Source organism: Formica exsecta, unplaced genomic scaffold, assembly GCF_003651465.1.
Source record: "Formica exsecta isolate Colony F162 unplaced genomic scaffold, ASM365146v1 scaffold419, whole genome shotgun sequence".
Classification (NCBI taxonomy): domain Eukaryota; kingdom Metazoa; phylum Arthropoda; class Insecta; order Hymenoptera; family Formicidae; genus Formica; species Formica exsecta.
The window spans coordinates 86,062-98,734 of record NW_021851429.1 but is presented as its reverse complement, the minus strand read 5'-3'; the positions used below and the strand labels follow the sequence as shown (position 1 = coordinate 98,734).

At 35.4% G+C, this 12,673-nt stretch overlaps 1 protein-coding gene across 1 annotated transcript in view; it reads left to right on the top strand.

The window, feature by feature from the left end:
- LOC115240137 (voltage-dependent calcium channel type A subunit alpha-1-like) overlaps positions 1-12,673 on the top strand; it is a 118,267-nt gene that overhangs the window by 42,171 nt on the left and 63,423 nt on the right. The window contains 2 exon segments of the mRNA XM_029815112.1: positions 11,377-11,500; positions 11,867-12,261. Of these exon segments, the coding sequence (XP_029670972.1) occupies positions 11,377-11,500; positions 11,867-12,261 (519 nt within the window).

Sequence of the window (12,673 nt, the reverse complement as noted above, 5' to 3'; positions counted from 1 at the left end):
TACATTTTTTTATGATTTATAATTGAATCTTTATAAAACAAAGCATTAAAAAAAACTGCGAACGAGACTTTTTGTTCAAAATCATACATTCTATAACTACGTAAGTCTTAATTTGTCTTTTGCGATCGATATCGCGATTGGTGCACTTGTATAGCTTCGATCTGTGTGATCCATGCGGGATTGTCGGTGAATGAAGCCTCGAATCGCCCGATCGCGGTGTGGCAGCCGATTGATTCGGTGATTAGAAAAACGCTCTGATTGCGATCTCCGATCGTCGCAATTTACTATCCGATCGGCGCAAATATTTACTCGGCCGTTACTCGCGAAAACATTGGCTTTTTCTTCTGCTCGCACTTTCTGCAAGTTATTCCGTATTCGATTTCGTGCAGTCGCAAAAAGTGCACTTCTGTGCGAAATATCAAAGTCTCAAGAGTATATCTTTATTTGAGAATACAAGCAAAAAAATTTATATTAATTTTTTTATTACATTATTAAAAATTTATTTTATTGAGAAATAATCAATAATTGTTTTTGATTATTTTTTAATAAAATAATTAATTCTGCAGTTTATAAAGTAATTTGTAAATTAATAAATTTCAGTAATATTTACAATATAATAGTAAATAGTTAATAATCATTAACAAGTAATGTAAACTTGTGGTAAAAGGACAAAATGGTGGCATGTTACTATAGGGAATAGTGGAAGGGAAACTATTACGCAATTAGAAGGCTAGGCATCATGTGGACGAGCCTAATGCGAGTTCAGAGACACATAAATGGCGTTAATAACATTGTTCGCGTATTAAAATTGTGTACAAATTAATAAGCAATTCTGAATATAACGGTACACACTCACTCACACACACACACACACACACACACACACACACACACACACACACACACACACACACACACACACACACACACACACACACACACACACAAAGACGAGATAATTACCAATAAATAATCAATAGTTTACGGTGGAGGAATAATGGTGTGGTTTATCGTAGGAAATAATGGAAGGAAAATTGTCGCACAATTAAAAAACAGGGGTCATCCGGACGAGCCTAATACGGGCATATAAATAACGCTAATAGCACTGTCCGTTAAAGCCGCGCGTAGAGTGCGCAAGCAAATGTGTGAAAGAGGATGGAAAAGGGTGGAAGGCCAACAGAGGAAAGGTACCCAGTCATAATAGCCGCCTACATGCTCCAGCAAAATTACCTTTCGATCTCTCTCTCTCTCTCTCTTTCTCTCTCTATTTGCGTCCAGAAAGCTTCGAGTTACGTCAGTCGCGCTATCCGTTAGTTGGGTGCTCATTATTAGCGAGCATTTTTAGCTTGCGCTTACAATCGATAGGCTGTTCAGACGATGCGTGTATTTGAGAGATTCATTAGAGCCAATAATTAAACCGAATGTGGTTTCATGTTCAGATTAAAATTTTTTATTTGAATTTAAATTATTTAATTATATAATTTTTACTACATATTTTTTGCCATTCATTCTTTCAATAATACAAGAAATAATGGAAAATAATAAAAGCAGCGTGTGTGTACTTAAGCATTTAGACACAAATTATTGTACGAAGCATTTTAATAGTAACTCAATATATATATTAAACAGATAAAAGATGGCTTCTCTCTCTCTCTCTCTCTCTTATTTCACTTACGACGAGAAATTAGGTTGGCAAAATTTAATCTATCTCCGTTTTGGTCTAGCAAAATTCATATCTTTTAGAGCTCAGCGAACTCATTCATCATAATATACGGGAAAGCAGTAACTACGTTCTCGTGTAGTTATCGCTTTTCAGATTTAGCAGATTCATTTGTAAGAATATACAAGTGAGTGGTATATAATTCTATTTTTACTAACTCAAAAAAGGAATATACGATAACGTTGAGAAATATTGTGAGAGAAGGAGAGAGAAGAGAGAGAGAGAGAGAGAAAATAAGAAAATAAATACAATAATAAAAAATACATACACACATATATTTTTAGGAAAGATAAATCTTCCAGCGAAGCGACTTTTGTGTTAAGAGATAAAGCGCGATTCGTGAGTAAATTTCTCACGACGCGACGCGACGCGATGTCTCGCGCATTTTCCCGCACCGTTTCACCCCCGATAGATAATTTATCGCGTAGCTCTCGCGCGACCCCGTTGAGGATGTCATGCTGCTGCACTCTCGACGTCGCTTCTGTCCCACTTACGAGTCGCGCCCGCGGGACGGATATTCTCGGCGGCCCTTTCGGGGATTTGCCAGGCAGAACTTTCGGCTGCATTCTGGAAGTCGCCTATCTTCTGGTTTGATTCCGTCAATTACCGACCATTTGCAGCTATCACGCGGCATTTACATCGTCGACGAAAGAGTTCAATACGACCTACGCCGTTGAAAGCACGCGACATCTTGTATTAAAATTGACATTTCGTTATAACTTTTGACGAAGACGTTTGGGATTGCTTGCTGTATTTCTTAAATATATACCTTTTTAATTTGATTTCAGTAAAATTATGTAATAATATCATAATCGCGCAATATTATTGTATCGATATTAGATGCACGTTTTCTACGCAAACTCGTCGTTATATTGATTATAAAACGACATAAATAATAACAAATATTATTTATAAATAAAAGCGAATTAATTACTTTCATCGAATTAAATACCGCCATCTCTACTGCCCTTTCTCGATGCTGTCCTGTCTATCCGATCCAACACCGAGTTGTATTAATTATTAAACGTCAAATCGAGCACGGCGTGCCACTCGATCGCGGTCATGATCGAGACGTATTCGAGCCCAGAAGCATTCTGTCGACATACCTTGATCTGTATGCTCGGTAGCATATATGTACACACACACAGTGTACGTCTACAAATTGGTGACTGTTTCCGGTTTTAGAATAATGATTTTTGCTTAATAACGCAGAGTAATGAAATATTAAATAACTAAATTTTCTGCGTTTCTTAATTGAAGATGACAGATTTAATAATTTTTTATTGTGTAAAATGTAGACTGTAAAATCTTAATTTATATTTAGTTTTAAGATCTTGATTTTGATATACACACATACACATGACAATATAAAAATATATACTTAAAAGTGGTAAAATTAAAAATCAATGAAACAGATTTGATTGCAAAACTTTATACAGGAGAAGATAATTTACAAAAGTTTATTCGTACAAAATATAGATGTTACTGCTTCGTGTTTTTACCTTGGCGTAACTACATTTGTTTGCACCTTCTACTATAAAGGCATTTGTTTCTATAGTATTCATACGACCAAAGGTACTTACTCATAATCAGATCAAGAGCAAAGTTTGTGCATGAGTGGGTCGTATGTCCAGGCGAGAAGCTTGTATTGTAACAGCCAAGTCCGGAGAATGAGTTAAGTCCGACACAATTAAGCCATTAGGATACCAATCCGTTTCTCGGCCGGTTAGTGCAGTCTCATGCTTATAGAGGAGAATTAGTTAAAATAGAACAGCGAAAGTTTCCATAATTCTTTCTCTCTTACAGTAAAAAAAAAAAAAATTTACAGTGTGTAAATCTATTATTCTCTATTAATAAATAAATGAAAATTATAGGAGTAAAATTAAGAACTGGCTTTTCAAAAGAGTTTAGAAAACATACATGTGCGGGTGTGTATGTGTGTGATTAGCCTTCGCTGTTCTAATTTTTACTTTAATGTAACAAAGTATTTTTCTTCAAGAAAATCTGTTTCTTGCATTACAAAGAGCGTAGCAATCGGATATAAATAACATTACAACTGTAATTTATTTTTTAATAAAAGTAGTTTTATTTATTTCTTCCGGCATTTCAATTGCAATTAAGATAAAACAAAACGTAGCGATACAATCTTTGAAATTGATGCAGAAGAAAACAGACATTGTCTTACTTCGCAGTCGTGTCGAATCGTAAAGAATGAAGAATTAATTTATCCACGTTCGTAGACGTATAAATGTTAATGTACCTCTCTAAACACACATATACAAACGCCCACATGCTACACATGCCATTGGTCACACGTGCGCCATACAAGTACAAGGTGAGGGGGCCAGAGGGTAGCTATGCAGCCGGCAGTCACCGTCGTCGTCGTCGTCGTCGTCGTCGTCGTCGGGTTGACGTCATCGGACGAAATGGCGCTGACGTGACGTCATTGAGGACCCTCCGCTTCCCTCCGCAACGCACCCCTTGACGCCGCTCTCCGCGACGTTCACTCCGCATCGTTCTGACGCCACCCTTCCCCGCGTGTGGGGGTATGCCCGGGTCCCGCTGTCGGGATGGTAGCTGGGGTGGGGACGGCGACGCCGGCTGGGCGCCGCGACGGCCGTCATGGGGTTCGTAGTTACGATTTTTGGCTGGCACCGTCGTTTAGGAGCCGGTTTTTCGAGTAACGATCCAGCAGCGAGAAGACGACGCCCTTATGACATGTATATAGAGATTATTTGTTCCTCCAGATCGCCGTTGCTTTATCCTTATCTCGCCATGATTCGACCACGTCGTTGTCATTGAGGATCGAGACAGTTTACCAGAGGACGACGATCTGGATCACGAATGACTTTATTTCTGGAATTGGAAGAGTGATGATTCATGAGCTTCGAGACGGCGGTATTTCGTTGGTTGCGATACTTGTTTGTTTATACAGGGAGAAAGTTACTCGGCAAATTTTTCTATTTGAAATGAGATGAGAGAAACGAGCACTTTATTTGCGCACGTTGCATAGAATGGTGATGGAGAGTCTCGTCAGCCTTGATAAATTAAATTTTTCTTAGTTGATATACTTTATGAACGATGCTGATCGAATGCAATCGTTGATAGTGATATTTGTCGTCAGCGATGGTTAATCGCGGTGTTTTGCCAATACATTCGAATCGATTGGTCAATCTGAGTCGGCGGAGTCTGTCATCCGAGTGTTTCGCGCGTTATCGAATACCACTATTAGCGGTTGCACGATGGTATCCGATAATTCAAGATGGCTTGCACGCGGCTATGAATAGATGGCTGTGCGAGATGAGAACGGTTACTTAGGGATTACGACAGATTTAGAAATCCGTGTGTGCAAACTTCCGAAGATCTAATTCCTCTATCTTATTTCTCTTAAATGATTTAAATAACAAATAAAAAATTTACATAGTTGTAAACTATATATTAATAATAATCAAATAACAATTTATTTGATACAAATGCGATATACAAACTTTATGCAATAAAACAGTGATTAGTATATATATATGATATATGAATTGAATTCACAAAAGAGATTAATTAAATAGACAAATATTAATAATTCTTTGTCAAATGCAAAACTATAATTTTGCAGTAGAGCTATTTAATCTTTAATTAAAATCCATGAATCAATTAGTGACAAATTATGTCACGCTAACACAATATATAATAAGCGATTCTAACTCTACACATAATATTCCACGATGCACTAGTTTTTCAAAATCATCCTTTTTATGCGTAAATAACTTGATTAAAGGGGAGGTGTTTACTGCCATATGTGAAGTAACTCGAAAGACAAACATGTACGTTCCAGCGTCGAGTCGATAACTGAAGATTATATCACGCGGGAACATCGTTAAAACGAGAGCACAAATGAGGGGTTGATAATTTCCCACGTATTGATCTCGATGAAATCGAATCGCTATGGTCGAGTGTGCATCGGAGTGACTTCTTTGCGAAACCCGCGGCTTTGAAACTGTGGCGCGGCGAGAAAGAGAGCCGGCCTCGTGCGCGGCCCGATAACATTCGAAAAGGTTTATATCTCTTGCGAAAAGGAAAAATAATGGAACGGCCTTGCGACGCGATGGTCGACGGCGTCGCGTTGCTGCTTGCCTGTCGATCCGGAATCGAAGGTCAATTATTTTTAATGTTCCTTCGTCTCTCTTTCGTTGGCGCCTGCTGGCTGGCCGCCTATACATAGATATATTCGATTCACAGCCTGGTCAATCTATCATTTTCAATTAATATTTTCAGCGAAGTAAGTTTGTGTGATCTAACGTGCTATCTTTTGCCAATGTATAAGCAATCGAAATTGATATGTTCATGAATAATTGTATAATAATTGAAATTGTATTGTGGAAAAAGATATTGCAACACTGTTATTAATTTATTGGGCATAATTTTAATATTTGAGCTTCTTCTATAATTGAGAAAAGAGAGAATGAGAGAAATTAAATATTCCCTTCTTTGCTATGTTCAGTTATTAAATTACAAGGCAAGAATTATTTTTATTTGATCTTTTTTTTGTTTGATCTACCATTTTAGCTCGACATTGCTCTTATCTTTTATGCATAGATTCGTATAGCGAGCTGCATTGATATCCGTTAACAATATCAGACCCCTATTAGAAATGTACATAATTAACGAGGCAAATTACTGGCGAATAATGTAATAAATCGATAAGTTCTTACGCCGTGCACTCTACAGTTAACTAGGGCCAAGATAGAATTAGTATTCTTCGATAAGTTCTCGAAACTCTTTGAGAATAATTTATCTTGCTTCACGTAGAGGGAACAAATATCTCTTTTCCTTCGTACTGATTATCTGAGATACTGGTTACATTTATAGCTCTCGCTCGTTACTTCAATTAGTAAGAATTAGTAAGAATTAGATCTTCCTCGACTGTGAACTCTATTGCGGCACAAGCAGTTTTTATTCAGAATTTGCCCTTCTAATTTCTTACGGAAATATTCTTCGTCAGACGAAATGTTTAATCCCCTGAGAACTAGAACGTTTAAATTTAGCATCTCGCCAAATAAGCCATTTTGTGTCTACAAATGTGGCTACAAAACTCATACTTTCTCTCTCGCGTATCTTAGAAGGAAAATAATAAAAAAATTAAGCCTATCTCCATTTTTGTTAAGATTATTCTGAAATCGTGTCTTCTAGATAGCTCTTAATGTCCTTCTCAGCATTAAATGCTATCACTTTTTTTTCATTATTTTATTAATTTAAAATATTAAATTTACTCACGCATAAGAAAATTCCATCTTGTAAAGTTTCAAAAATGGACCTAGCGTTTTTTGCGTATGTGACTCGAATATCTAGTTCTCTATATGTTGCGGCATCTCTTCAATCTCGAAATATTCACGATTGAATATTTATGAAGTAACCGAACAGATGAACGGCGAAAAAAATTTCACAGAGCTTCCGTTCCGCACGCATTAATTACTATCGACGAAAAACAGAGGCATCCGGTAACACGACCATTTGGCACGACTCGCGTCCCGCCGTTATTTGCTAACCGGTAAAAACTGCGCTCCGACATAGCGATGCGCTGCAACACAACGTTGTTGCATAAATCGTGATTAACCTTCGTGAGGGCTGCAATCCGTTGCAAGTGCAAGACAACCCTGCGTTTGTTTTATGATCGTGATATATTGCGAGCAAGTATTGTCTGGAAATCATATCACTCAATTTTTAATTTCGATTCCAAATTCAATTTCAAAAATACCCAATTTTGATAACATGATGGATTTTTTCAGGAAATAGATTACCATTCATCCGAAAATATATTTAATAAATTAATAAATATATAAGAAAAATAAAGAGAAAAATAAAGAAATGACTTAAATAGCACCTCGATCTTGCATTACTAACAAACTTACCAAGAAAAAATTACGTGGATAAATTAATTTTATTTATTATAAATTTTATAAAATAGATTATAGAAAAAAGGCGCGTGATTTAATTTCGATGAGATGCAAAGAAATATATTTTGTTAATTTAATAATCATTAGTTCAAGTCCAACTAATTGCGCCGAGGGTTACACCTGTTGCTGATGTAACAATCTCCGCAATTGAATCTTTTCATTACGTATATTGCTGTACTTCACGGCGTGCGTCCTTGCAAAATGGACACATGGACGAGTCGGCGGTTCATTTTCGAGAGTAGTATTGATCCTACCGTTACAAGAACAAACTGGATCAATTATTCCTGTCCTGTTCTCAATAATTCAGCGATGTTAGGCCGAGGCACGAACAAGCACCAGCAACAATTGCGGAATATATTTTGTTCATTTTTTCAACATTTTATATAATTTGCTTTTTTCTCATACTTAATTTTTTTTTATTCTGGATATGAAAGAAAAATTTTTTTGTCACTTTTAGCTTATATCTAATAATTAATAGTCTATTACGTATTTATGCGTAAAACTTTATTTTTCTCTTTGGTTATACATAATTGACATTAAAATTTATAATTTGCAATTCATTAAAATTTATTTGAAAATAATAATAAATATAGTTTAAATACATACATATCAATTTAATCAACAATTTGATTGGAAATGCAAGATTAGTCAGACAATTAACCAACAAGTGAGAAATCATGAAAAGCCGATACATAATCGTGTTTGGCTTTTTTCATTCAAAAATATCTCAGAGAGAAAAACAAGCACACACTTATCTTCTTAAGTTTGACGATTTCGTTGGGGTTGGCATCATAATTATTTTTTACAAATTTCTATTCCAGGTCGGCGCCGCTTTGTCGGTCGCCGGCAGAAACGGCCGAAGTAAAGGAGAAGGAAAGGTCTCGTAAAGCAGGATAAGAGAGCGCTGGAAGTAGCTGATAAAATTGGCAGACGCTACTCCATGCTCGCTCTCCGTATTATATTCGATTCTCCGGATACATAAAATCGAACAATCTCGACGCGAACTTTTTCCTTCGAGTCGTTTTCTCGTTCAGCTAAATGTCGTATGTCGGCCACGTGACAAATCGCGAAACTTTATCTGTTATCGTTATCTTATGCACAAAGTGTTTCCGAACGTCATGAAAAAAAGTTTCTTCACAAATGTCTCGATTAATTTGTAATCTCTCTCTCTCTCTCTCTCTCTCTCTCTCTCTCTCTCAAATATTCTATGAACGGATGATTTATGATTTCGAATTCTCTCGTGGATGCTTTAAATCGCGATTCAAATTCGCGAGAAAATATGTAGCGAAATCAGAATCGCATTTTCATTTTCTCTTCACAAAAGTGTAAATATACAAGTACATATATACTTCATTTGCGGTTTACTTGCGATCTTTTCGTGCTGTAACGGGAAAGTGCAAAAACATATGTCTCTATTAATTTGTATTCTCTCTCTCTCTCTCTCTCTCTCTCTCTCTCTCTCTCTCTCTCTCTCTCAAATATCTTGAAATGTCAATTGTTTGTGAGCTTCGATACTTATAAGTATACAATTGCTAGATATTTGATTTTAAATTTTTATATAATTTGTTTAAACTTAAAAAAAAAATAATACTTGCACACATGAAAGTAGAGAATATATTTGATCAGTTATTATATATGAACTGTTACAGTTATCTCTGACACAGTATTAGATTTATCAATATGAAACTTGCTTCATGTAATATCAAATAAATCTTTTGCGAAGAGATCTGCTTTTCAGTCACGATATTTTACGCTGCTCGATTGTATTTGTTAAAGGAAAAATAGAGCGTATATCGACCATCTCAAAAAGATCTCGAGTACTCTTCACAGGTTTTCGAGAGACATCCCAAATTCAGCTACGATCGATCGAGAATAGACTCCTCCTTATGTTGTGCAAATTCAGCATCGAGCTTTTTTTAGAACGACATGAGTGAATTTGTAGCGCTCAGTTGAATCACTAATATCCAATTAGAAAATTATTCTGATTTACATTGATGTCATATTTTTTCAGAAATTATTTAATATTATCAATATTTAAATTTTTTATTATTAATTCTAAATATTATATCTGTAAAATATTGATAAATATTTGAAAAGTTATAAAATTTGTTGAAACATTTTTTATAGAGAATATTATAATGTAAGAAAATGTAAAAAATATATCCAAAGTAGGAATATATATAATTATTTTAATGAATTTAGAATTAATTTTAATAAAATTAATAAAAAGTGTTTCTCTAGAAGATTTTAGAACCTTATTACTCTTCGTGCACATACACACACATCTTGCCAATTCTTAAAATATTGATTAATCTTTTACTAAAAACGGTTTATCATAGAAATAATAAATATATAGGTTTAATTTTTTTTTCATTTTTTGAATCAGATGCGATTTTACGAGCATAGCAATTTCGTCATCGGCGCTATTGCATGCAGTTGGTGCATTATACGAAAGCGAGGATGCAACGACGAGAGATTCTTGCCGTGAATTATTGCATTATCGTGTGCCTTGATTGCACTCACTTACTCCAGTTCTCTCTCTCTCTCTCTCTCTCTTTCTCTCTTTCTCTCTACCACGCGAGAGAAGAGCTAGCACGCATACAGGGTATATGTCGCAAAAGTCTCGACTAATGCACTTAATTGAAGCCGGAGCCACGTTACATATCTCCGTCCGTCATTAACAAGATCTTTTATGCAATCTCTCTGAGGCATCGCCCGCCTGCATGACGTGAATAATTTTGCCAAAATTTTCTGCACACTTTATACATTTTGGTGATCCGCAATATGTTGTGCATTTAGAAGGAGAATTTCAAAAACCTCGTCAAAATATACACATATGTAATAAAAAAAAAAAATATATATATGTATATCTCAATTGTAATAAATTTTAAAAAATAATATTTTTGAAACTAATATTTATGTAAAAATAAAATTAATAGAACAAAAACTTGTTGTTGTGTCTTTATACATTATGTTATATATTCCGTGCTAAATATGACCGTTTAATTTCGAGATATTTATCTAATATAGGCTAACGATTATATTATATAAATGATATATACATATAAATGACAGACATAAATTATATAAATATGGCTGTTAATTAATATCTAATCTGTGCTCCCTTTTGAAGAAATAATAAAATAAATAGCGATCACTTCTTTTAAGAATTCTTCTAATCAAGCTATTAATTGACTATTGAAGCATGTTATGTCATATTTATGAAGATATAAAAGTAAGGCTCTTACACGATTAAAATCAAGTAAAATCCGAGTAAAAAGGCAAAAGAGCCACGCGCAGTTTTTAGGGCGCAAAGGTATATAATTTAAACCAAAAAATAAATTAAAAAATTAGAGAATTTCTTTAATTACATGATTCGCGAAAGGCATATTTATGTATTATCGTGGTTTTAATTATCTCACTGGCTTTTTCGTAAAGTTAGCCAGCTTGTGAAATTAATTATTATTCTTTGACGCATTTTTTAATATTATTAATTAGCAGAGATTATTATAAAGCTATAATATAGATTATTGATAAGTTATAATAATATAATAGCTAGCAATTCATTAATAAAAATTATATAATAGCTATCAATTCATTGATAAAATATAATTAACTCATTTATAAACCATAGACCATGGTCTCTTAAAAATTCCGATCGGACTTCAACGTGCAACTAGTCATTAACCCTTTTCATCTCCTTTTCAGGTTGGCAGCAGCGCAAGAGGCGGCACAAAGGGACCCTGGATACGCGAGTCAGTACTACGGGAGAAGGTCGAGGTTGGCCGGACTGAGGAGTGGTCTCGGTGACTGGACTAGCTTCGGAGGGGAGGTAAGATGTCATTAAATTGTGTAACAGTTAAAAATTGAGAGATTTGGAAAAACTTTAAATATATTTAAGGTAGATAAATATATATTACTACATTTATCGTTACATTTAATTATTAGAAAATTACTCCGATAAATAGAATTAATTAGGTTACCATGAAATAAACAGGTGTAGGTCAAACATGTACGAATAAATAATTTATACATAATTTTTCAAGATCTCTATTTGCTTCATCGTTGTTCCATTTTTCGAGTTCTCTATACGAATAACTGAGATGAATAAGAGTTTTGTACTTACTTCAACCTTAAAAGCTTATTGTGTTTTCGAAAAAAAATATCATTTTCCGAGCGTGATATCGGCGTTCTTTAGGTACCTGGTCTGGTAGACATGGCACCAGGCCGGGATCAGGGCGGAGGGGCGGGTGGCGGTGGGGGAGGCGGCAAGGGCACCACGTCGTTGTTTATCCTGTCGGAGGATAACTGTATACGGAAGCATACGCGCTTCATCATCGAGTGGCCGCCCTTCGAATACGCCGTCCTGCTCACCATCATCGCCAATTGCGTAGTCCTTGCCCTCGAGGAGCATCTGCCGAGTTCTGACAAGACCATACTCGCACAAAAACTCGAGTCCACGGAGATCTATTTCCTCGGGATTTTCTGTGTCGAGGCGACCCTCAAGATCCTCGCTCTCGGCTTCGTCCTCCACCGCGGCTCCTACCTGCGCAACATCTGGAACATCATGGACTTCTTCGTCGTGGTGACCGGGTAAGAGTCGAGAGCTTCTTTGTCAGCAAAATCCTCCTTTTCGTTTCCTTTCATTATTCCCTCTCTGTATTCCTGTAACTCTGTATTCCTGATTAACTTTCTCCAACAATGATTTTTAAATTTAATTTACTCACATATCCTTGGAAAAAGAGTTTCCTGAGATTATTAATTCTTTTATTAATTATTAGATCCGATACGAGCAAAATAATATTATGTGATATTTATATGAAAAAATAAACAATTTTATGTTTAAGCTCAGCATACACACACATATGTATATTTTTCTATATACATTTACATCTCTTACATAAATAGGACAAATCATTAATATTGATCATTCTCAATACAGACAAATATTGTTTTGTCCATTAATTAATTTGCGATCAAAGCGAGCGACAAAATAAACCTCTTT